The sequence below is a fragment of the Nomascus leucogenys genome, chromosome 10 (assembly GCF_006542625.1).
Source record: "Nomascus leucogenys isolate Asia chromosome 10, Asia_NLE_v1, whole genome shotgun sequence".
In the NCBI taxonomy this organism is placed as follows: domain Eukaryota; kingdom Metazoa; phylum Chordata; class Mammalia; order Primates; family Hylobatidae; genus Nomascus; species Nomascus leucogenys.
In genome coordinates, this window is record NC_044390.1 from 56,923,855 (window position 1) to 56,947,385 (window position 23,531).

The window sequence follows — 23,531 nt, forward strand, 5'->3', positions numbered from 1 at the left end:
CTTAGCACAGATGCATGTGTGGGTGGTGGTCTGTACTGCGGAGCAGAGGCTTTCTGAGGGCAGGGGTCGTCCCCAGTGACCAGCAGAGCTCTCACGGCACAGGAGCCACTCAGTGCCCCCAGCCCCACCTGCAGAACCTGCAGGGAGTCTGCAGGAGGTGACCTGGCTCCCAGCCTCAGGCTGACCTGCAACAGCCCCAGGCACAGCTTCACATGGATGGCCAGCTGAAGTGTGAAAAGGGCAGGGCCGCGTGTCCTGGAGATCTGAGGGGAGGGTTGGCAGGTGCTTCGTGGAGAGGGGGCGTTCAAGATGGGCCTTGCCGGAAGGTTCTAATTCTGGAGGCAAAGACAGAAGGGGGTAGGAGGGAGAGCTCAGGGCAAGTGAGTGGCGCCTCTTTCGACTGTCCAGCCTGCTTCATGTCTGTTTCTCCGTGTTTCCCTCACCTCCCTCTTCGCCCGCTCGTCCCCCTCTCTCTTTCATCTCCTTTCCCCCTCTCCGTCCCATCCTTCTCTTCTTCCCTTTGGCTCCCTTGTCTGTTCCTGTCTGTCTGTCCCTGCAGGAATTGCCTCCTTCCAGTGTCTACCAGCCTTGGGGCTCTGGAACCCCCGGGGCCCTGACCTCAGCAACTGCACCTCCCCCTGGGTCAACCAGGTGGCCCAGAAGGTACCAGCCACCACCCCTCGCAGGCAGGCACATGTGCTCAGGCCCAGGGCCCAGGGCCCAGCAGGGGTCGTGGAGCAACTGGGGAGATACGGGCTGGCAGGTCTGGAAGGCAGGACTGTGGGGTCACCTCCCTGGCCTACAAAGGGAGCAGGGACAGATGGGGTGGGAAGGGGCAGACGGTGACGGGGAAGCAGAGAGAGAAATAGGAGAGGCTGCACAGGCCAGGGAAGTCGGGGAGGGCAGGATGGTCCCTGACAGTCCTGGGATTCCCCCTCCCCGCCCCCACCTCATGCAGATCAAGAGTGGGGAGAATGCGGCCAACATAGCCAGCGAGCTGGCCCGACACACCCGGGGCTCCATCTACGCGGGGGACGTCTCCTCCTCCGTGAAGCTGATGGAACAGCTGCTGGACATCCTGGATGCCCAACTGCAGGCCCTGCGGCCCATCGAGCGCGAGTCAGCCGGCAAGAACTACAACAAGGTGGGGCCTGGCGGTGGCGGTGGCGCTGACCTGGTGTGGGGAGGGCGCCTGCCCCCAGGGGCTCGGGAAGTATCTGACCTGGTACCTCCCAGCCAGGCTGCCACCTCCACTCCTTTCCTCAGAGAGGAAGGACCCCCCCCCCCCACCCCCCCGCCAAGGACTGCTGGGTCTCACTCCTGTGCTGCCCCGGATGGTCCTGGGGGTTGGGGATCCCTGACGAATGTCTTGCTGATAGCCCAGCCCTGGGTCAGTGGTAGCCACAGACAAGAGAGCTATCCAGATGTGACAGTATTAGGGTGAGGGAACCGGCACCCAGAGGCCTGGCCTGACATCACCTCCATCTCTTTCTAGATGCACAAGCGAGAGAGAACTTGCAAGGATTATATCAAGGTGAGACCCAGGGGGTCCCAGTGTAAGGACCGTGGGCTCCAGCTGATGGGGTGATTAGGGGTGGAGGTTGAGAAGAGGGCACGCAGAGCCCACCCCGAGGAATTAGAGGCTGTTGGGGGCTCACAGCACCATGCCCCCTGCCTGTGCAGGCTGTGGTGGAGACAGTGGACAATCTGCTCCGGCCAGAAGCTCTGGAGTCCTGGAAGGACATGAATGCCACGGAGCAGGTGCACACGGCCACCATGCTCCTGGACGTCCTAGAAGAGGGCGCCTTCCTGCTGGCCGACAACGTCAGGGAGCCTGCCCGCTTCCTGGCTGCCAAGGAGAATGTGGGTGAGTGCCACAGTCACCCAGGGCAAACTCAGATACGAACCTTAAACCACGGGGTTCTGGCCTGGAGGCCACAGGGGGACTACCCGACCCTTGGGCGTCTTGCCACAGGGTCTTGTTCTGCAGCCTGAGCCCCTGGACCGGGAACAGACCCCAACTGTGTGTGCCTTGCCTTCCCCTGTCCCCACAGTCCTGGAGGTCACAGTCCTGAACACAGAGGGCCAGGTGCAGGAGCTGGTGTTCCCCCAGGAGGAGTACCCGAGAAAGAACTCCATCCAGCTGTCTGCCAAAACCATCAAGCAGAACAGCCGCAATGGTTAGTGTCCCTGGCGGGGCCTCGGGTGGGGAAGCAGCCCCACCCCCACCCCCCAGCTCTGTGCTAGCGTCTCTGTGGAGACACAAGTGTGCCATTTGTGGAGGGCAGCAGTGCTGAACTTTTCTCATGCTAGTGTAAAATTGAGGGGATTCATGGGGCCTGAAGTGCTGCAGAGCCCCAAGGGTGAGCCTTACAGTTGCAAAGCTGGCTCCTGGGCCTCACAGCTCAGAGAGGATGGGGCCATTGAGACGAAGGCTCAGAGAGGTCAGGGGCTTGCCCAAGGTCACACAGTGAGAATGGGTGGGTCAGAGGCCCAGCTTGTGTGTCCTGGCACGCTGCCCTGCTGTTTAGAACTGCCTTCAGCTGAGCAGTGGTCTTGTGGACAGGGCTCCCTGACCCCCGCCTGCCTGGGCTATGGATTGGCTTCAGAGGTCCCAGTGGCCAGCGTGGCCGAGGGAAGCCAGGGGCCTGGACGGAGGTGCGCCAGCTTAGGATGCTGACACATCCAAACGTGCCTGTTCTCACCAGGGGTGGTCAAAGTTGTCTTCATTCTCTATAACAACCTGGGCCTCTTCCTGTCCACGGAGAATGCCACAGTGAAGCTGGCTGGCGAAGCAGGCCCAGGTGGCCCTGGGGGCGCCTCTCTAGTGGTGAACTCACAGGTCATCGCAGCATCCATCAACAAGGAGTCCAGCCGCGTCTTCCTCATGGACCCCGTCATCTTCACCGTGGCCCACCTGGAGGTGAGCTGAGCCGTCTCCCTCCATCCATGGGGGTCCCTGTACCCTCTGTGTTACCAGGCTGTGTACCTGCCCCTCCATGTGCTCACTTCCAGAACAAGTTATGGGTTCTTCCACTTTAGTAGCTTGGGCCATTTGTCCCTAGAGCTCTCAGAATGTCAACTGGAGCCCCAGACCCCAGGCACTTCTTTGATACTTGGCACCATCCCTGTAGCCAGGTGTGGGGGGCCGGAATGGGACTCCCCGGTTCTGACTCTAGTTCTGACACCCTGGCGCCACCACACAACAGGACAAGAACCACTTCAATGCTAACTGCTCCTTCTGGAACTACTCGGAGCGCTCCATGCTGGGCTACTGGTCGACCCAAGGCTGCCGCCTGGTGGAGTCCAACAAGACCCATACCACGTGTGCCTGCAGCCACCTCACCAACTTCGCCGTGCTCATGGCTCACCGTGAGATCGTAAGCTGGCTGGCGCTCTGCTCCTCCAGGCAGGCCCGCTTGCTGGCCTGGCTTTGCATGGCATCCTAGAGAGATCATGGGCAGTATCGGGAGGCTGGCCTCATGGGTGTGGGGGGCCCCAGTCTTGCCTGGGGCATGAGGCCATGCGTCTGGTCCTCTATGGCCATGGTCCCACCGTCTCCCAAGGCACTCTGGAGAAGCAAGTTGGTGTCACGTTGGTCATCTCTCCACAAGCCTTCCAGAGCATGAGGAAGTGAGCGCATTGCTGCTTGCAGAGGGGTGGGGGCTGCCAGGTTGGCGGCACCAGAGGTCCTCGCGGCCCATGGCCTTGCCCAGGGCCCTGTCTGCGGCTGGCACCTGGCTGAGCCCAGCGTGCAAAACCAAAGGCCCTGAGCATGCCCCCTGCTCCTGTCCCCAGTACCAGGGCCGCATCAACGAGCTGCTGCTGTCGGTCATCACCTGGGTGGGCATCGTGATCTCCCTGGTCTGCTTGGCCATCTGCATCTCCACCTTCTGCTTCCTGCGGGGGCTGCAGACCGACCGCAACACCATCCACAAGAACCTGTGCATCAACCTCTTCCTGGCTGAGCTGCTCTTCCTGGTTGGGATCGACAAGACTCAGTATGAGGTGGGCTGGGACTCTAGGGCAGGTGACGGCCAGCGCCTGGGGGGCCGGGAGAGGAAGGGGGACGCCTGCCTGGGCAGCAGCCCCTCACCCTTGGTGCTCCCCGCAGATTGCCTGCCCCATCTTCGCCGGCCTGCTGCACTACTTCTTCCTGGCCGCCTTCTCCTGGCTGTGCCTGGAGGGTGTGCACCTCTACCTGCTGCTGGTGGAGGTGTTTGAGAGCGAGTATTCCCGCACCAAGTACTACTACCTGGGTGGCTACTGCTTCCCGGCCCTGGTGGTGGGCATCGCGGCTGCCATTGACTACCGCAGCTACGGCACCGAGAAGGCGTGAGTTTCCACCTCCCAGCCCTGCACCCTCCCGCCTGGTTCCCTGCTGGGCGGCACCCCTTGGACCAGGACCTTCAGGGCGGTAGCCTCCCTTCCTCCTCCTGATCCCAGAGGCTGCAGCCTGCAGAGTCCTAGGCCTTCATGGGTCGCTGGGAATGGCTCCTCGGCTTCTTTCTATACCCCGGCCCTGTTTCCTTTACAGCTGCTGGCTCCGAGTGGACAATTACTTCATCTGGAGTTTCATCGGGCCGGTCTCCTTCGTTATCGTGGTGAGTTGGGAGGTGACACCCCTAGCACCACATCTTCCTTCATCCAGGCTGGCCTTGACCCCAGCCCCTGCCCCCACCACACACATACACACACGCATGCACACACACACACACACACTCTCTCTCTCTCTCTCTCTCTCTCTCTCTCTCTGTCTCCACACATTGGAACTGAGCCACCATCTGAGAGGATGAGAGCGTGCTGGGTCCATGGAGCTCCTGTGCTGAGGGCTGCTTGCCTGGGGGGCTGTGATTTGAGTCCCTACCGTGTGTCAGGCCATGGGCCTTGTCCTCCCAGCAGCCAGGAGTGGCATTAAATTGCCAGTCATGCCAATCAGCTCACTGCTGCACAGCAGGCACCTCAGGGGCAGGTCTGGGGTTCTCCCAGCAGAGGCGAGCCAGGCCCTAGCCTCAGTGCTCACTGAGGGAGGCAGGGCCACTCTCAGCCCAGCCTGTCCCTTGTCCCGCCCCCAGGTCAACCTGGTGTTCCTTATGGTGACCCTGCACAAGATGATCCGAAGCTCATCTGTGCTCAAGCCCGACTCCAGCCGCCTGGACAACATTAAGTGAGCCTCGCCCCTGCCTGCCCCCTGCCCCATCACCCACCCCCGCCCCGCACCGGGCCCACCTCTTCCAGGGTGTCCTAAAAGGTAGTGCTGTCACCTCTGGTGACACACATTGCAATTTTAAGTACCAAGAGGGGTGTTTTATTGTGTTTACTATGTACCTACTTAATGGGTCTTAGCGTATCATTAGCACGTCCAACCTGTGGCTTTTGGGGCATCACTATGTAGAGTGAGGCTAAATCCAAAAGGTGAGTCTGTTTAAGGGCAACTTAAAGAGAAACAGGCAGCAAATGTAGCCTAGGTGGTCTGGAAATTTGGCAGAAACAATGAAGTTGGCAGAGGAATAACTGATGTTCACAATACCCCGACCCCTGAGCCAGTACCTTTCCCTCAGTCCCAGGCTGGGGTGGAGGTGTCCTGGGCAGGCCACTGCCCCCAAGGCCCACTCGGCCTGCTCAGGGCTTTGCAGACAGTGCCCAGGCCCACCCAAGGGTCCCCCTTGTAGGCTGCAGGGGAGGCCTGGGCTGAGGCCGTCCTCTCCGGCGGGTACTTTGACACCCCTGTCGCCCCACCCCCAGATCCTGGGCGCTGGGGGCCATCGCGCTGCTGTTCCTGCTGGGCCTGACCTGGGCTTTCGGCCTCCTCTTCATCAACAAGGAGTCGGTGGTCATGGCCTATCTCTTCACCACCTTCAACGCCTTCCAGGGGGTCTTCATCTTCGTCTTTCATTGCGCCTTACAGAAGAAGGTGAGGTCGAGGCAGGGTCCTGGGTCACAGCTTCCCTTGGAGATGTTTCCTGGGCACCCAGGAGAAGGCGGCGAGGGTGGAGGGGATTCAGGGGCTCCCTCAAGCCCCCAGTGAGTACTGCAGGGCTTCTATGGTCAGGTCTGCATCCACCGGGAGGGGAGCACAAGCTCAGGGTTAGGGAGGGTTTAACCACAGGTGAAGAGGGTTCTGAAAAAAAGCAAGATACAGCAGCTTAGAGGAGAGCAGAACAGATTTGGTAATGGGGAACCCTCACCACCATGAGGGCCACAAGTCAGGCCTGGGAGAGGGAGGACTTTGGGAGCCACCCTGAGGAAGCACTGCCTACATTCATAGTTCTGGAAAGAATTGTGAATTTTGTGGTGATAGAAAGGGTCTTTTTAAAATAAATGTGTTAAAATCTGAATCTTAAAAAAACATACAGTCCGGACGCAGTGGCTCACGCCTGTAATCCCAGCACTTTGGGAGGCTGAGGCAGGAGGATCGCTTAAGCCCAGGAATTCGAGACCAGCCTGGGCAACAGAGACCCTGTCTCTATTTAAAAAAAACAAAGGGGACAACAGTAGCCGGGGAACATGGGCAGGGAGTGGGGATACTGGCAGCACCCTCAGGACTGAAGCTGGGGAGACGGAGCTGAGGCATTTGTAGAGTCAGTCCTGGCAGCAGTGCGGGCCATGGAGACTGCTGTTGGACTTGGGGAGTGGTGAGGCAGGTAAGGCTTAAGGCAGGGGATGGCGGAGGCAATGATCATGAGAATCCTGGTTGCAAGGGAGGAGGTGGCCTGTGTGCCTGCTCTGTCCAATGCTGTCCTGGCCCCTCCTTGGACACATGGTCAAAGGCAGTGTCTGCACAGCCCCCATCTCACACGCAGTGACAGCAATGTCCTTTCAGGGGACCCCAGGCCCCTATGGTCTGATCTGGGCCCCTCGGCTCCCCTCCCTCCAACCTCTGCTCTCAGACACCTAGATGTGGACACTCAGGGTGCAGCCCTCGTTCTTACCAGCCCCCGTTCTTACCTTGGCTTAAATGAGGCCTCCTCTGATCTATTTATTTTTTTAGGTTTTATTTTTTATTATATCATTTTTGAGACAGAGTCTCGTTCTGTCCCCAGGCTGGAGTGCAATGGCGCGATCTCGGCTCACTGCAACCTCCACCTCCTGGGTTCAAGCAGTTCTCCTGCCAAGTAGCTGGGATTACAGACGCCCACTGTCACGACCAGCTAATTTTTGTATTTTTGGTAGAGGTGGGGTTTCACCATGTTGCCCAGGCTGGTCTCGAACTCCTGACCTCAGGTGATCCACCCACCTCTGCCTTCCAAAGTGCTGGGATTACAGGTGTGAGCCACCGCGCCTGGCCTCCTCTGATCTATTTAAAATCACGACCAGTCTGGCCAACATGGTGAAACCCCGTCTCTACTAAAAATACAAAAAAAAAAAAAAAAAAAAATTAGCCGGGTGTGGTGGTGTGCGCCTGTAATCCCAACTACTCGGGAGGCTGTGGCAGGAGACTCATGTGAACCAGGGAGGTGGATGTTGCAGTGAGCCGAGATTGCGCCATTGCACTCTAGCCCGAGTGACAGTGCAAGATTCCGTCTCAAAAAAAAAATCACAACCTGCTCCCAAGTCAGCACTGCCTAACCCCCTTTCTGGCCATAGTTTTCTCCACAGCACCTAACACCATCCAACAGCCTGCATGTTTATATTTTCATCTATGTTCTGTCTCTGTCTACTGAAATAGAAGCTCTCAGAGGTAGGGATTTGTGTCTGTTGTGTTCCATACCTTCCCTGAGGCCTAAATTGTGCCTGGCACATAGTGGATGCTCAATAATGCTCTGCTCATTTTATGAATGAATGAAAAACTGTCAGAGGAGGTGGAGAAGAGGATGGGCCTGAGTAAGAAGAGAGTGAAACCTAATCGGCTAGCTGTTGGGGGACGGGACATCACGGTTTCCGTGGCCTGCAAGTCGCTGAACAGGGGAACATAGTCATTGGAAGCTCGGTCTCCGGCCTCCCAAGGCTGCCTGTCTTGGGACCAGCCCTGTGGGAGACTGGATCACAGAGGCGGCTAGTGTCCCGACCAGCTGACTGTCCTCCTCACCTCCCAGGTGCACAAGGAGTACAGCAAGTGCCTGCGTCACTCCTACTGCTGCATCCGCTCCCCACCCGGGGGCACTCACGGATCCCTCAAGACCTCAGCCATGCGAAGCAACACCCGCTACTACACAGGGACCCAGGTATCGGGCCAGACAGGGCTCCCTGGGGCTGAATGTTGGAACCTGGAGCCTGAGAGGTGGGGAGTGGCTTGGCCTGGGTTTCTGATTGTGATGATCGGGTGAGCAGTCTCAGAAAGACGCCAGAGGGTGGGTGGCCCAAGGACCCCCTTGCATCTGGGTTGTGTTCCCAGAGCCGAATTCGGAGGATGTGGAATGACACTGTGAGGAAACAGACGGAGTCCTCCTTCATGGCGGGTGACATCAACAGCACCCCCACCCTGAACCGAGGTGAGAAGGCATCCCTCTGCCTCTGGCTCCAGTCTCTGGAGGCTCCTGGTTGCCTTGTGACCTCTGATCCCTTGGCCAGGTACCATGGGGAACCACCTGCTGACCAACCCTGTGCTGCAGCCCCGTGGGGGCACCAGTCCCTACAACACCCTCATTGCTGAGTCAGTGGGCTTCAATCCCGCCTCACCCCCTGTCTTCAACTCCCCAGGTGAGAGCACGGGGGAAGCATCCCAGGTTGGGAAATGGAGGGTTTGTGTCCCAAGGGACCTCCGCATGGGATGTTCTGTGCCCCAGAACTGGAGCCTGGACTTGCATTTCGAACTCATCCTTGCCTTTTCTCTTTTCTCTTCTGGCTGCCACCTGCAGGGAGCTACCGGGAACCCAGTAAGTGTGACTCTTCCCTGGGGATGTTTCTGAGGCTGGGAGAGGGACAGACAGTGTCCTTCTCAGACGGCCTCACTTAAGGAGGAGGACTTGGGATGCCTCCCCATGCCCACATCTCCCCACCCCCCGACACACAGACTCTGGCAGCTGAATGGAGGATAGTGGATGGTGTTCATTGAGTTTGGGCTGTAAGTGCTGAGGGTCTGAGCACAGGAAAGCGATCCTGTCGCCCAGGCCTCCTCACACTGCTGAGACCCTGAGGGAACTGGTCCTTGTCCCCCACCTTTCATCAATCCGCTGCTGGGCTGGTGTGTCTACTGCCAGTGAGGGAGAAAGGGAATGTGAGACCAGAGATCCAGGGGGCAGGGGGAAGCCTATGGAAAACCAACAGGAATCGAGCCCCACTTCTCCACACGGACCACACCCCCTCACTGCCCCCTAGTGCATCCAGGACCCCTCTTCCACCTGACCAGCCCCTTTCTGCCCTGCAGAGCACCCCTTGGGAGGCCGGGAAGCCTGTGGCATGGACACCCTGCCCCTGAATGGCAACTTCAATAACAGTTACTCCTTGCGAAGTGGGGATTTCCCTCCCGGGGATGGGGGCCCCGAGCCGCCCCGAGGCCGGAACCTAGCCGATGCAGCGGCCTTCGAGAAGATGATCATCTCGGAGCTGGTGCACAACAACCTGCGGGGGAGCAGCAGCGCGGCCAAGGGCCCTCCACCGCCTGAGCCCCCTGTGCCACCTGTGCCAGGGGGCGGGGGCGAGGAAGAGGCAGGCGGGCCCGGGTGTGCTGATCGGGCCGAGATTGAACTTCTCTATAAGGCCCTGGAGGAGCCTCTGCTGCTGCCCCGGGCCCAGTCGGTGCTGTACCAGAGCGATCTGGACGAGTCGGAGAGCTGCACGGCCGAGGACGGCGCCACCAGCCGGCCCCTCTCCTCCCCTCCTGGCCGGGACTCCCTCTATGCCAGCGGGGCCAACCTGCGGGACTCACCCTCCTACCCGGACAGCAGCCCTGAGGGGCCCAGTGAGGCCCTGCCCCCACCCCCTCCTGCACCCCCCGGCCCCCCCGAAATCTACTACACCTCACGCCCGCCAGCCCTGGTGGCCCGGAATCCCCTGCAGGGCTACTACCAGGTGCGGCGTCCTAGCCACGAGGGCTACCTGGCAGCCCCAGGCCTTGAGGGGCCAGGGCCCGATGGGGATGGGCAGATGCAGCTGGTCACCAGTCTCTGAGGGGACCTCATGGACCAGGGGGCTGGTGGCCCAGGCCAGGGAGGGAACCCTGGGCAGGGCTCTGGTGGGAGAGGGAAACAGATGGAGGCAGTGGCTGGTGGGCCACTCTCTCCAGGTGCCCCTCAGCCATGGGCCCTACAGTCCCCTCAGGGGACTCTGACCTGGGGGCCTGAGGTGCCAGGGTTCACAGACAGGGTTTCCCACCAGCCACATGCACCAGCTCTATTTGGGGGAAGTGTAGTGAGGAGGAGCCCAGAGGTCCCCAGGGGAGTGAGGAGGGAGAACTTGGAAGGGTGCAGCCCACTTCCAGACTCTCCCCTCTCCCACCCTTCTACCCTGTGAAGGGAAATGAGGGCTTTAGTTTCCCTGGGCAGGGAGGGGCAGCTTCTGAGGTTGCCAAAGGCCCCCACTGGATCGAACCTGTCAGCTGCTCCTCTCTGCAGCCAGAAATGCTGCGGGCTGCTCCCTGGAGACTGGGAAAAGGCCGAAGGGCAGGGGGACTGGGCGGTGGTGGCTGGTGGTTTAAAGGTTGAACTTTCTCTGAAGCTCCTTTCCCCTTGCTCTTGGTCCCTGCCCCCCAAGCAAACCTGCTCCCTCTGCCTCCCAGTGCACCCAATGACCCCCTCCCTTGGGGCGACTCCTGATGAAGCACAACTCCCCGCAAGGCCCCCAGCCCACAGGGGTGGCCATATTTGGGCAGTTCCCAGTCCTGTGGGCTCGGCTATCTGGGGAGCAGATTTTGGGTCTGGATCTCCCTGGGGAGTGGGTCCTGGGCTTGGATCTTTCCCTAGGGGGCCCTCTTACTCCTTCCTCTCTCCTCCTCCTCCTTCCCCATTGCTGTAAATATTTCAACGAAATGGAAAAGGAAAAAAAAAAGACAAAAAAAAGAAAAAGAAAAGAAAAAAAATCTCATCACTTGAAGCCACCGGGAGCCTGCGGCCCGGGCCAGCCCGGGCTTTCTCCGGAGCAGAGCGGCGCTGCTGGCCCGGCAGCCAGGACTTCTCCGTGTACGTGCATCCCCAGTCCCCGCTGGGGCGGGCAGGCCGCCAGAGCAGCTTTTTACAACCCAGAGACAAAACAAAATCTAGATGCAACAGCGAAACAAAGAACCCATTTCCTTCCTGGCACCCGTTTCTGTCCCCTCCTTTCCTGCTCCGCCTGCCCGGCATCATCAGCCCTTCTGGGGCGTGTACCTCACTGCCTGCCCCAGGACCAGAGGCCTGTCTCCCCCTTCCCTCCCCACCGGCCCGGGGGAGACGTCTTCACACCCAAAGATGCTTTGTCAAGATGACTGCGCTGTCCCTTTGAGTTCCTACTTCTTGTATATTGCTTTGGGGACTCTAGCCGGGAAGATGGGGCTGATTTCCCACCTACAGAGGTTGATGGCGGAAGGAAAATGGGGAGGCACTGGGGTTGTGGAGGGCATGGGTATGGCTGAGGAGGGTGCTGGGAGCAGCAAGGCGGTCTGTCTGGGGGGGGAGGGGCAACGGTGAGAGATCACCTTCCCTACCCTCCACCTTCCCTCAGGGAAGACGAAGCCAGGTGCCAGGGCTGGGGTCAGGACACCTATGTTCTGGGGGGCTTGACCCCAAATCCCAGACCCTGGAAGCTCCAGGCTCGGGATGTCTCCTGAGCACCTCTCCGGGCCCCCTCCTCTCCAGCCTGTCAGCCCAGCCTCCCCAGCCCCCTCCCCTCAACTCTAGGGGTAGCGTAGCCCCAGGCCACCCTAGCCCAGCCCCTGCATTGCCATTTCCCCAGAGGTGGCCCCTCCACCTCTGCTCTGACCTCTCCCCGTCTCTCTGCCCCTCCTTTTCTCACAAGTGCCATGAGTTTTCAAACATCTTCGGGTCTCAGCCTGCTGCTGCCATGAACTTTGTTGGGTTAAGGGGGAGGGGCTCTAGGAAGGAACTGGGGGGAAGGGGACAGGTAGGTGGCTGGAGGGACCCTTTTTGCTGCTAGAAAGCCCCTCCCTTCTCCTGGGGAGCTGGGGCTGGCTTGTCCCCATCAATTAGGGGAGAAGGGGTCAGACCAAAGATGGTGGTTTGTCCCGAGTAAGGGAACAGGTGTGGGGAAGAGGTGGGGTTGGGTTCCAACTCTGGCTTTTTCTGGTAGAAAGGCCTAACCCATTACACTAGAAGACCATGGGTGAAGTCTAGATGGGGAGGAGAAGTGAGGCCAGGGACAGTCTTGCCAGACGACTGAGGAGGGCAGGGGACAGTTCCATGGCCCTTCCTGGACTGCACTAGGCTGGGAGCTCTGTTGGTGTGTGGAGGGGTGGTCAGAGGTCTGTGAAGAGCGGGCAAGAGGCATGGGCAGGCGAGGAGCTGGCCCGTCCCGGGAAGCAGCCCAGCCTATGGCTGCCCCCGAAACCAGGAGGAGGGCCGGGAGAGTTCTGGGGGGGCTGAGGCACACAGGGAGGCCCACTCCCTACCTGCCCAGCTTTCCTTGTATCTCTGCAGACTTGGACAATCAAAGGGAGAGAGGGTGTACCGGGTCCTGTTCCAGCCGGCATAGCCCGGTGGCTTCCAGGCCTCAGAGCTGTGTGGCAGGGCCCCCTGCTGGGGCTGGACACCACTGCAGTCCAGTGCAAAGCCGCCCCCAGAGCCCAGGTGTCCCCCCCACCTAACCAGACCTGGTGCCTTGACGCCCCCACCCCAGCTGGGACGGTACAGAGAAGGGTCTTGGTTTCCTCTCCTACTCCCTTCCTTGGGCTCCTGAACTCATTTGCTCCTAAATCTTGTTAATTCTTTTTCTCTGGATTTTGGTTTCTTTTGGCTTTTCCTTGCCTTCCCCTTTCTCTCTGTCTCCAACTCTCTTTCCCCATGTCTTTCTTGCTGTCTCTATGTTCCTCTTCTCTCATCCTCAACTTTCTGTCCATTCGGGCCTCCTCCCCACCGCCCACGCCCCTAGCCCCTCCCTCCTTGGTCTCCTTTTCGATATGCCAAACCAATTTTGGGTCGAGTGCATTTAACGAGAACAAAACAAAAGGCTCATAACAACAAGAACGTTTCAGAAAAAAACAAAAAGTTAAAAAAAAAATGTTGAGTCAAAAAGTCAAACAATAAAGAAATTAAGATTTCTTGGAATGACAAGAGTGGTGTGACTTCTTGAGCGGGGGAGTAAGAAATGGGTGAATAGCTGGGTGCGGTGGCTCAGTCCTGTAATCCCAGCATTTTGGGAGGCTGAGGTGGGTGGATCACTTGAGGCCAGGAGTTTGAGACTAGCCTGGTCAACATGGTGAAACCCTATCTCTACTAAAAAGACAAAAAATTAGCTGGGCATGGTGGCAAGCACCTGTGGTCCCAGCTACTCGGGAGGCTAAGGCAGGAGAATTGCTTGAACCCAGCCGGAAGGCAGAGGTTGCAGTGAGCCAAGATCGTACCACTGCACTCCAGCCTGGGCTACAGAGTGAAATTCTGTCTCAAAAAAGAAAGAAAGAAATGGTTGAGCAGATCTGCACAGGGGCGTCCCTATGGGCTCTGGTCTGCACTCAAGCATTCAGAACCCCTGGCAGAGGCCTGGCAATTATAGAATCATTCATGTTTATGAGACCTCAGTAAGTTCCTGGGCCTGGTGGAGCATTTCATGTGCAGTTTCTCTGAATCCTCACAAAATGCTCCTGGATGGAGACAGCGATGAGAGTTCCATTTTACAGATGGGGAAACTGAGGCTTACAGCCCTCAGATGCATGCCCCAGTCTCTCTGACCAGGCCACTGTTCCATGCTGTCTCACAGAAGCCCTTCTTGGCCCAGATGTCTGTCCCCAGGCTGTACTAGAGCAGAGCTCAGGAATTGTACACTGTGATGTGTCATTACAATTGCCGTTCCTACACTCCCACATGCTACTGGCAGGGAGTGCTTTCAAACTTGACACACGGTGGAATTGCATCATGTGTATTTCACATTGTCAGTTCACCAACAAACTGCCCATGCTCAGAGAGAGAGGAATAACTACTCAAACTACAAGGATCCTTTTCCGGGCCCCTCTGCCCTAAAAAGATACTTGTGTCTAGGACACCACCCACCTCCCCACAGCCACTCCTTCCCAGTCTTCATGGCTGGCTCCTTCTTGTCTGACCTCCTAATGATGGGGAACCCAGGGGCTCAGTCCTTAGACCTTTTCTCTCACTCCCTGGAAGGTTTCACCCCATCTCATGGTTTGAAATGCCACCGGGTGGGCGCAGTGGCTCATGCCTGTAATTCCAACACTTTGGGAGGCCGAGGCAGGCAGATCACGAGGTCAGGAGTTCGAGACCACCCTGGCCAACAAGGTGAAACCCCGTCTCTACTAAAAATACAAAAATTAGCTGGGCGTGGTGGCGAGTGCCTGTAGTCCCAGCTACTCAGGAGGCTGAGGCAGGAGAATCGCTGGAACCCAGGAGGCGGAGGTTGCAGTGAGCCGAGATCACACCACTGCATTCCAGCCTGGGCGACAGAGCGAGACTCCACCAGAAGAAAGAAAAAAAAGAGAAGAGAAGAGAGGAGGGGAGGGGAGGGGAGGGGAGGGGAAAGAAAGGAAAGAGAAAGGAAGAAGGAAGGAAAGAAAGAAAAGAAAAAGAAAGAAAAGGAAAGAAGGAAAGAAAGAGAAAGAAAGAAAGAAAGAAAGAAATGCTACCTATACACTGATCACCCCCAAACGTAGCTCTCCAGCCTGAACTCCTACCTGAGCTCCAGATTTACATATATTCACCTACCCACCCCATCTCTCTCCCTGGTATCTGGTAGGATCTCAAATTAACCTGTCCCAAACTGAGACCCTGGCCTCTCCCACCCCCATCTCTAACACTGCCACCACTGTAGTTCTTCCCATGTGAGGCTTTGAGCTTCCTCACCTCAACTAAAAGTGAGTCCATCCATCCTTTGATTCAAGCTAAAGACCTTGGAGCTTCTCTTGAACTCATCTTGTTTGATACCCCACATCTGATTTGACAGCAAATACAATGATGGCTCTAACTTCTAAATATCCAGAATTAATTAGTTCTCACCCATCTTTCACCACAGCCACTACAACAGTCCCCTAAATATTATAGTTCCTTTGTCCCTCTTCAGGTTTTTCTCAACACAGAAACCAGAGTGATCTTGGTAAACATATTTTGTCCCTCCTCAGCTCAAAACTCTCCAATGCTCTCCTATCTCACCCAAAGCACAGGTCAAGGTAAACACAATGGCCTATAGGCCCTCCAACCTCACCCCCTGGCTTCCTCCCTACCTTCCCTCCACTCACTGGGCTCAAACATGCAGGCACCCTCTTGCCTGCCTTAGGGCCTTTGCACCAGCTGTTCTCTCTGCTGGCTTGGGCCCCCTCCCCCATCCCCATATCCACAGAGTTGACTTCCTCTCTTGAGGAGTTTATGAAAATGAAATCCTGCTTCCCAGAAGGCCTTCCCAAGCCACTCCAGAACTTCCTAGTCTGTGCCTTGCTCTGTCTTCATAGTACTACTGGCTAGCAATTACGTTTTGCTTATTTGTTTATCATCTGCCTCTTGGCTAGAATGTAAGATCTGGAAACACAAGGGTTCTTGGTCTGAGCCTAGCACAGCATCTGGCACACAGGCGATCTGTAAATATCTGTAAGAATGAGAGCTGAATTCAGCACAAGACCCAAAGTGAGCACAAGATAAGAGTGAAGGGTGATGGAAGCTCTTCAATAAGGATAAAGAAATATATTTTAAAAAAAAGAAAAGAATGATGGAAACTGTGAATCTGCCATTCCCTCAGCTGGTTCAGTTTCACTGTGTGATGCTACGGTTTTAATTCAGCATGGCTCCAAAAACCTAAGATCAGTATTTCCTCTGGTGCCCAGCTGAAGAAGAGGTAATCTGTTCTCACTGGAGGATAAAATGAATCTACTAGACTTTCTGAGAGATGCACTGTGGGCAAGCATGGGGACTTTTAAGAGTAGATAATTTTAGCCAGGCACGGTGCCTGTATTCCCAACACTTTGGGAGGCCGAGGTGGGCAGATTGCTTGAGGCCAGGAGTTTGAGACCAGCCTGGTCAACATGGCGAAACTCTACTAAAACTACAAAAATTAGCTGAACGTGGGGGTGCCTGTAATCCCAGTTATTCAGGAGGCTGAGGCAGGAGAATTGCTTGAACCCGAAAAGGCAGAGGTTGCAGTGAACCAAGATCACACCACTGCACTCCAGCCTGGGTGACAAAGCAACACTCCGTCTCAAAAAAAAAAAGAGTAGATAATTTTAACTATATGTGATTTGACCTCATACTCTGATTTGAAATCGAATCCCGCATACAGTGAGAGTCAAATATGACCAGTCCTTCTGTGTCTTTTACTCTCCCCTTCACTACACACAACCTAAACCCACTGTGCCTGACTGGATGCGGTGGCTCACCCCTGTAATCCCAACACTTTGGAGGCCAAGGCAGGCGGATCACCTGAGGTCAGGAATTCAAGACCAGCCTGGCCAACATGGCGAAACCCCAACTCTACTAAAAAAAAAACAAAAAAAAAAAAAGAAAAAAAAATTAGCCGGTCGTGGTGGCGGGCGCCTGTAGTCCTAGGTACTCGGGAGGCTGAGGCAGGAGAGTCACTTGAAGCTGGGAGGCAGAGGTTGCAGTGAGCCGAGGTCACACCACTGCACTCCAGCCTGGCGACAGAGTGAGACTCTGTCTCAGAAATAAAAATAAACCTGCTGTGCCTGACAACCTCTGACCCTCAGGTAGTTAGTTGTTAGTGGCACCCATTCATCTGCATGTGCCCAGAGACAGTACATTTATGCTGAAACGTATCATTTCAAAACTCCTTCCTACATTTTATCTCATTTAATTCTCAGAATATATGTTTTGTTTCTTTGTTTTTGAGACAGAGTCTCACTCTGTTGCCCAGACTGGAGTGCAGTGGCGCAATCTCAGCTCACTGCAACCTCAGCCTCCCAGGTTCAAGTGATCCTCCTGCCTCAGCCTCCCAAATAGCTGGAATTACAGGCACCCACCGCCAAGCCCAGCAAATTTTTGTATTTTTAGAAGAGACAGGGTTTAGCCATGTTGGTCAGGCTGGTGTCAAACTCCTGACCTCAGGTGATCCGCCCGCCTCAGCCTCCCAAAGTGCTGGGATTACAGGCGTGAGAGACCGGTCCAAAAAGCTACTCGGGAGGCTGAGGCAGGAGAACTGCATGAACCCGGGAGGCGGAGGTTGCAGTGAGCCAAGTTCACACCATTGTACTTCAGACTGGGTGACAAAGCAAGACTTTGTCTCAAATAATAATAATAATAATTTTTAAAAACCGTGAACATCAAAACATTATAAAAATTAAAAGACATCTGGGTGCGGTGGCTCATGCATGTAATCCCAGCACTTTGGGAGGCTGAGGTGGGAGGATCACCTAAGGTCAGGAGTTCGATACCAGCCTGACCAACATGGTGAAACCCCATCTACACTAAAAATACAAAAATTAGCCAGGCGTGCTGGCGCACACCGGTAATCCCAGCTACTCAGAAAGCTGAGGCAAGAGAATTGCTTGAACCCGGGAGGCGGCAGTGAGCTGAGATCGTGCCATTGAACTCTAGCTTGGGCAACAAGAGCGAAACTCTGTCTCAAAAATAAAAATAAAAATAAAAAGATAAGGACACTGAGCAACAGGAACACTAACGGTGACAGTGAGAACCAGTGCCATCATTCTGAAGAGCAGATTAGCAGTATCTTGAAAAGGTGAATACTTCCGCAATCCCCCATCCAGCACTTCAACTCCTAGGTTTATCTCCCAGAGTAACTCCTACATATGTTCAAGGAGACATAGATACCAACGCATACTGCAGCACTGTTTGTAATAGTAGAAAACTGAAAACACCCTAAATTTCAACCAAGTGAATTGATAAGTAAACGCTGTCCAGCAAAACTTTCTGTTCTCATGGAAATGTTTCCTCTCTATGTTCTCTATACACCATGGTGGCCACTAGCCACAGGCTCCTGCTGAACATGTGAAATGTGACTAGTGTGTCTGGGGAAGTGGATTATTTGTTTCATCTAATTTTAATCTAAATAGTCACATGTGGCTAGTGGCTACCTTATCAGCACAGCTGTATAGCCGTGAAACTAAGTGAATTAGAGCTATACACGTTTCCACATAGATAAATCCCAAAAGCATTACACTGGATAAAAAAAAGCAAGTTTCAGAAGGCAGAACCCAGTGCCACCTTAGTGCCAGCTCTGTCAGGATACACCCAGTATGATCCTGCTATCAGAGGTCCCCAAGACCACCCTGAGGTTCAATGACGCACTGGGAGGAGTCACAGGATTTTGCTTGGAAGTGTAGGCATGGCTGTGATTTATGATAGTGAAGAGACACAAGGCACAATCAGCAAAGGGAAAAGGTGCAGGAGCTGAAGTCCAGAGGAAACCAGGACAAGCTTCTAAGAGTCCTCTCCTAGTGGAGTCACACAGGACTCCATCAATTCCTACCGCCAAGTATGACAGCACGAGGGATATGCGGTCTACCAGGGAAGCTCATTACTCAGTGACCAGAGTTGTACATGGGGGTGGTCGTGTACCAAAATGCCAGACTCTAGAAGGAAAGCAGGTGTTCAACATGAACCACATTGGCCGGGCGCGGTGGCTCACGCTTGTAATCCCAGCACTTTGGGAGACCGAGGCGGGCGGATCACGAGGTCAGGAGATCGAAACCACGGTGAAACCCCGTCTCTACTGAAAAATACAAAAACTTAGCTGGGTGTGGTGACGGGCGCCTGTAGTCCCAACTACTCGGAGAGGCTGAGGCAGGAGAATGGCGTGAACCCGGAAGGCGGAGCTTGCAGTGAGCCGAGACTGTGCCACTGCACTCCAGCCTGGGGGACAGAGCAAGACTCCGTCTCAAAAAAAAAAAAAAAACAAAAAACAAAAAACAAAAAACCATGAACCACATTGTTGGTGGAAACAGTTTAGGCACTCATCATTTGGGGAACGGCAGGAACCCTCCTAAAATCCAAGTTCCTAGATATCAGCCAAGGGCCAATCTTGCAAATAGGTCTTTCTAAGGATAGCAGTCTCAGGCCTGCTAGGTTAACTCTAAATTGCACAGACACCATTTATATAAAAGTATAGAACATGACAAACAATACTATATATTGTTTAAAGATACATGCCTATATGCACAGAAGACTGTAAACACCAAATTCAGGGTTGCAGTTACATTTGAGGAAAAAGGAAGAGGAATGGGTTTGATGCAGGGGTATAAGGCCCTTCAGTTGCATCTCTAATGTTTTAGCTCTTAAGCTGGGTAACAGTATTTTGCTATAGCACTTCTTATACTTTCTCGAGCATGTGTGCACCTGAAGTATTACACAGGAATGAAGACGTATCTGCTTATTACTATATGCTACTAACAGTTCAGTCTTTTGTTTGTTTTTAGACAGGGTCTCACTCTGTTGCCTAGCTAGGCTGGAGTGCAGTGGTGAGATCTTGGTTCACTGCAACCTCTGCCCCCAGGACTCAAGCAATCCTCTCACCTCAGCCTCCTGAGTAGCTGGGACCACAGGCACATGCCACCACACCCAGCTAATTTTTTTATGTTTTGTAGACACAGGGTTTTGCTATGTTGCCCAGGCTGGTCTCGAACTCCTGAGGTCAAGCAATCCACCTGCCTCAGCCTCCCAAAATGTTGGGATTACAGGCGTGAGCCACCGCACCTGGCTGGTTCATGTTTATTGAGTACTTTTCACATTCCAGGTACTATGCTAAACTAAACCCACCCTTTACACAGATTCTTTTTTTTTTTTTTTTTGAGATGGAATCTTCCTCTGTCACCAGGCTGGAGTGCAGTGGCGCAATCTCGGCTCACTGCAACCTCCACCTCCCAGGTTCAAGCAATTCTCTTGCCTCAGCCTCCCAAGTAGCTAGGACTACAGGCACGCACCACCACGGCTGGCTAATTTTTTGTATTTTAGTAGAGACAGGTTTTAATCATGTTGGCCAGGATGGTCTCGATCTCCTGACCTGGTGATCTGCCCACCTCGGCCTCCCAGAGTGCGTGACCCACTGCGCCCGGCCAAGAAAGCGCTACTTTAAATAGGGTACTTTGGGAAGTCTTCTTTCAGAGGACATTTGAGCTGAACCACAAGCGAAGAGAATGAGACAGCCATGCAATTATCTGGAGGAAGCACATTCCAGGCAGAGGGAACGGCAAGTGCAAAGCCCTGCGGCAGAAATAAGCTGGATGTGTTGAAAGAAGGGAAATAAAGCCAGCTGGGCTTGAGAACGGTGACAAGAGGAAGAATGGTAGATGAGTCCTGAGAGGTCAGCTAAGGCCACCACACAGGGCCGCCTAAGCCATAGGAAAGATCTTAGGTTTCATTCTAAGTAGGATAAGCTTTTGAAGGTTTTAAGCAGAGTAATGACATGATCTGGTTTACAAGTGAAGATCATTCAGCCAGCTGTAAGAAGAATGCATCATAGACAGGGCCACATTCTTCATTAGCGCCACGGAAATAATGCTGGTGGCTCATGAGCTTCTCAGGGGCTACAAAAAGGTCAGGGACAGGGATAAAGGGAAAAAAGTTCCACAATGCAAAGAGAAAACTACAAAGTTGGAATGAATAAATGTTTAATTAAACATCTAGAAATGTGACATCATGACAACTGCATTAATCATTAAATTTAGTATTCATAAGCAATCGAATTACATTTGGAAATTAGATTTTCTCAAATCACAAATATCCCCAAGTATGCAATGATTGCCAAGAAATCAAGCGAATCATAAATGTGAGTTTCCTTGAAGCCAAATCATTTCAAAAGAATAAAAACAAAGCTTTCAATTTTTTAACAGCTAAAAAGAATTCTTCTTAACTTAATGTGAGATGTAGATACCAAAAATGGGCTACGTGCTGTAATCCCAGCACTTAAGGACAAGATAGGTGGACTGCTTGAGGCCAGGAGTTTCAAGACCAGCCTGGGCAACGGCGAGACCCCGTCTCTACAAAAAATTTAAAAAGTAAAAGAGGCAGGGCATGGTGGCTCATGCCTGTAATCCCAGCACTTTGGGCGGCCGAGGCGAGTAGATCACCTGAGGTCAGGAGTTTGAGACCAGCCTGGCCAACATGGTGAAACCCCGTCTTTACTAAAAATACAAAAATTAGCCAGGTAAGGTAGCGTGTGCCTGTAGTCCCAGCTACTCCGGAGGCTGAGGTGGGAGAATCACTTGAAGCTGGAAGCAGGGGGTTGCAGTGAGCCAAGATCGCGCCACTGCACTCCAGCCTGAGTGACAGAGCAAGACTCCCTCTCAAAAATAAATAAATAAATAAAATCTATAAAACGAGTTAGGCATGGTGGCACACACTGGTGATCCCAGCTACTCGGGAGGCTGAGGTGGGAGGATCACTTGAGCCCAAGAGTTCCAGGTTATAGTGAGCCACGATTATGCCACTTGCACTCCAGCCTGGGCAACAGAGCTCTATTTAAAAAAAAAAATCCCACAGGAACTAGACTGTTTAAAAAGAAAAGGAAAAGGAAAACATACTAGCACAGTGAGTGAGTCCTAGTGAGCCCACAGAGGTGACTGAGTAAGAAATACTAGTGCCTTGGATCAGTGCTGTTCAGGCTTACGGCCTGTGAGTTTGAACACTGTCCGGAGCACCCTTAGAAAGGCCTCTCTGGGAAGAGGACATTTGAACAGAGACTTGAATGACAAGAAAGCATAAGCCATGCCAAGAGCCCAGAAGAAGAGGTTCTGGGCAGAGGCTTTGCACTGGGAGTGGCTTGTCAGAATTTTAACAAAAAGAGGGTTACTTAGGCTGGTTTGAAGTTGGAGCTGGGTGGTTAACAGGAGACAAAGCATAGAGTTTCAAAGACAATGCTCTCATCCTGAGAAGTGGCCTGGTCAAATGTGTTTCCGACCTTCGCTGTCCAGTAATACAGGAGCCACTTGTCACAGGGGCTCAGGAGCACTCAACTGTGGCTATCAAGACAGCTAAACTGAACTTTCTTTTTTAAAATTTAATTTTAATTTTTAGAGACAGGGTCTCACTCTGACACTCAGGCTGGAGTGCAGTGGCTGGAGCATCCTGGGCTCAAGAGATCCTCCTGCCTCAGCTTCAGGAGTAGCAGAGACTACAGGTATGCACTACCACACCTGGCTTATTTTATTTTTTGTAGATATGAGGTCTTGTTATGTTGCCCAGGCTGATCCTGAACTCCTGGCCTCAAGAAATCCTCCATGACCAGACTCTAAAATTAAAAAAAAAAAAAAAAAAAAAAAAAAAAAAAGATATGGCCGGGCACAGCAGCTCACGCCTGTAATCCCAGCACTCTGGAAGGCCGAGGTGGGCGGATCACTTGAGGTCAGGAGTTCGAGACCAGCCTGGCCAACACGGTGAAACCCCGTCTCTACTGAAAATATAGAAAAAAAATTAGCTGGTTGTGGTGGTGGGCACCTGTAATCCCAGCTACTCAGGAGGCTGAGGCAGGAGAATCGCTTGAACCCGGGAGGTAGAGGTTGCAGTGAGCCGAGATCGCGCCATTGCACTCCAGGCTGAGTGACAGAGAGAGATTCCATCTCAAAAAAAATAAAAAAATGGCTTCCAAAAAATGTAAAATTAGGTGCGCGGCTGGCATTATTTTTCCACTGGGCAGCGCTGATCGCCCGTGAGGGCAGAGACTCTGCGACCTGGAGTCTCCCAGGCCGGGGGCGACGGCCCAGACGGGATGCGGTGGAGAGAAGTTTCCGCATGTATTATGTGGTCATGAATCATCTCAGGGAATTGCCACGGCCCCCGTTGAATGGGGAGGCGCTGCCTCGGGAGCTGAGTAGCAGAGCCCGGACTCTGAACACTGGTCTGCCCCCGAACTGGAACTCCCATTTTCAGTATCGTCCGCTTGAAACCTCCCAAGAGCCCTCGAGGGGGCGAGAGCGGGATCCAAACCCCTCGGGGGCGAGAGCGGGATCCGAACCCCTCGGCGGCGAAAGCGGGATCCGAACCCGGCCGGACTCCCGAGGTCCGAGCGCGCCGCGTGACCGCCACTCCGAACGTTCGCAACGTTCACAACGGACTCCCGGGCCGCTGGACCTCAAGGGTCAGGCGCCACTCAGAAAAGCTCCAGGATACGCTCACCTGTTGACAGACGCTGAGGCCACAAACGCTCCTCCTCTCTCTTCACACTAGCCAACACCGCGGCGAGGCTCGACTTCCGCTTCTTTCCAGCGAATCCCCAGCTGAGCCTTCTTCTGCTCCCGCCGCCATTACCAATCCAGCCAATCAGCTCTCAGAAAACCCGTTTATCTCCGCCCCCCACTCCCTCCTGCCAATCACTTAGGGTGCGAGCACCGCCCTTCCCGCCTTCTTTAGCGAGCGCCGCGCGCCACCGCTCGGCGGTTGGCGGCGCTGCGCGCTGCGGGATACATCTCCCGGAAAAGCGAGGCGAGGGGCGGGCCACGCCGGTGCGGGAACCCTCAGGATTGGCCAGAAGGAGGCCGGCGCTGTGACTCCGTCCATTCCCGCCGTTGACATCCAAGTCGGAGACGCTGGGGATTGGTT

The 23,531-nt window shown here is 54.5% G+C and overlaps 1 protein-coding gene, 1 long non-coding RNA gene and 1 pseudogene across 6 annotated transcripts in view; 2 read left to right on the forward strand and 1 right to left on the reverse strand.

Annotated features, from left to right (window-relative positions):
- Positions 1-13,142, forward strand: part of ADGRL1 (adhesion G protein-coupled receptor L1) — a 59,134-nt gene extending 45,992 nt beyond the window's left edge. For all 4 annotated transcript variants that reach the window (XM_030820612.1, XM_030820614.1, XM_030820615.1 and 1 more), the window contains 17 exons: positions 560-663; positions 959-1,144; positions 1,496-1,534; positions 1,684-1,867; positions 2,055-2,180; positions 2,709-2,923; positions 3,210-3,380; positions 3,799-4,008; positions 4,115-4,335; positions 4,538-4,604; positions 5,076-5,167; positions 5,746-5,914; positions 8,037-8,165; positions 8,336-8,432; positions 8,512-8,640; positions 8,799-8,816; positions 9,308-13,142. In XM_030820612.1, the coding sequence (XP_030676472.1) occupies positions 560-663; positions 959-1,144; positions 1,496-1,534; positions 1,684-1,867; positions 2,055-2,180; positions 2,709-2,923; positions 3,210-3,380; positions 3,799-4,008; positions 4,115-4,335; positions 4,538-4,604; positions 5,076-5,167; positions 5,746-5,914; positions 8,037-8,165; positions 8,336-8,432; positions 8,512-8,640; positions 8,799-8,816; positions 9,308-10,050 (2,900 nt within the window). In that variant the 3' untranslated portion in view covers positions 10,051-13,142. The remainder of the gene's footprint in view (positions 1-559; positions 664-958; positions 1,145-1,495; positions 1,535-1,683; positions 1,868-2,054; positions 2,181-2,708; positions 2,924-3,209; positions 3,381-3,798; positions 4,009-4,114; positions 4,336-4,537; positions 4,605-5,075; positions 5,168-5,745; positions 5,915-8,036; positions 8,166-8,335; positions 8,433-8,511; positions 8,641-8,798; positions 8,817-9,307) is intronic.
- LOC105740344 lies at positions 5,410-23,187 on the reverse strand. The gene is made up of 2 exons (XR_004032004.1): positions 23,109-23,187; positions 5,410-6,121 (listed from the first exon to the last, which is right to left on the reverse strand). It is a non-coding gene; the product is annotated as an uncharacterized LOC105740344 (long non-coding RNA).
- Positions 11,114-13,142, forward strand: LOC101179277 (annotated as a pseudogene). The gene has a single exon (XR_004032003.1). The product of XR_004032003.1 is annotated as an uncharacterized LOC101179277 (transcript).
- Positions 23,188-23,531: the final 344 nt, after the last annotated feature.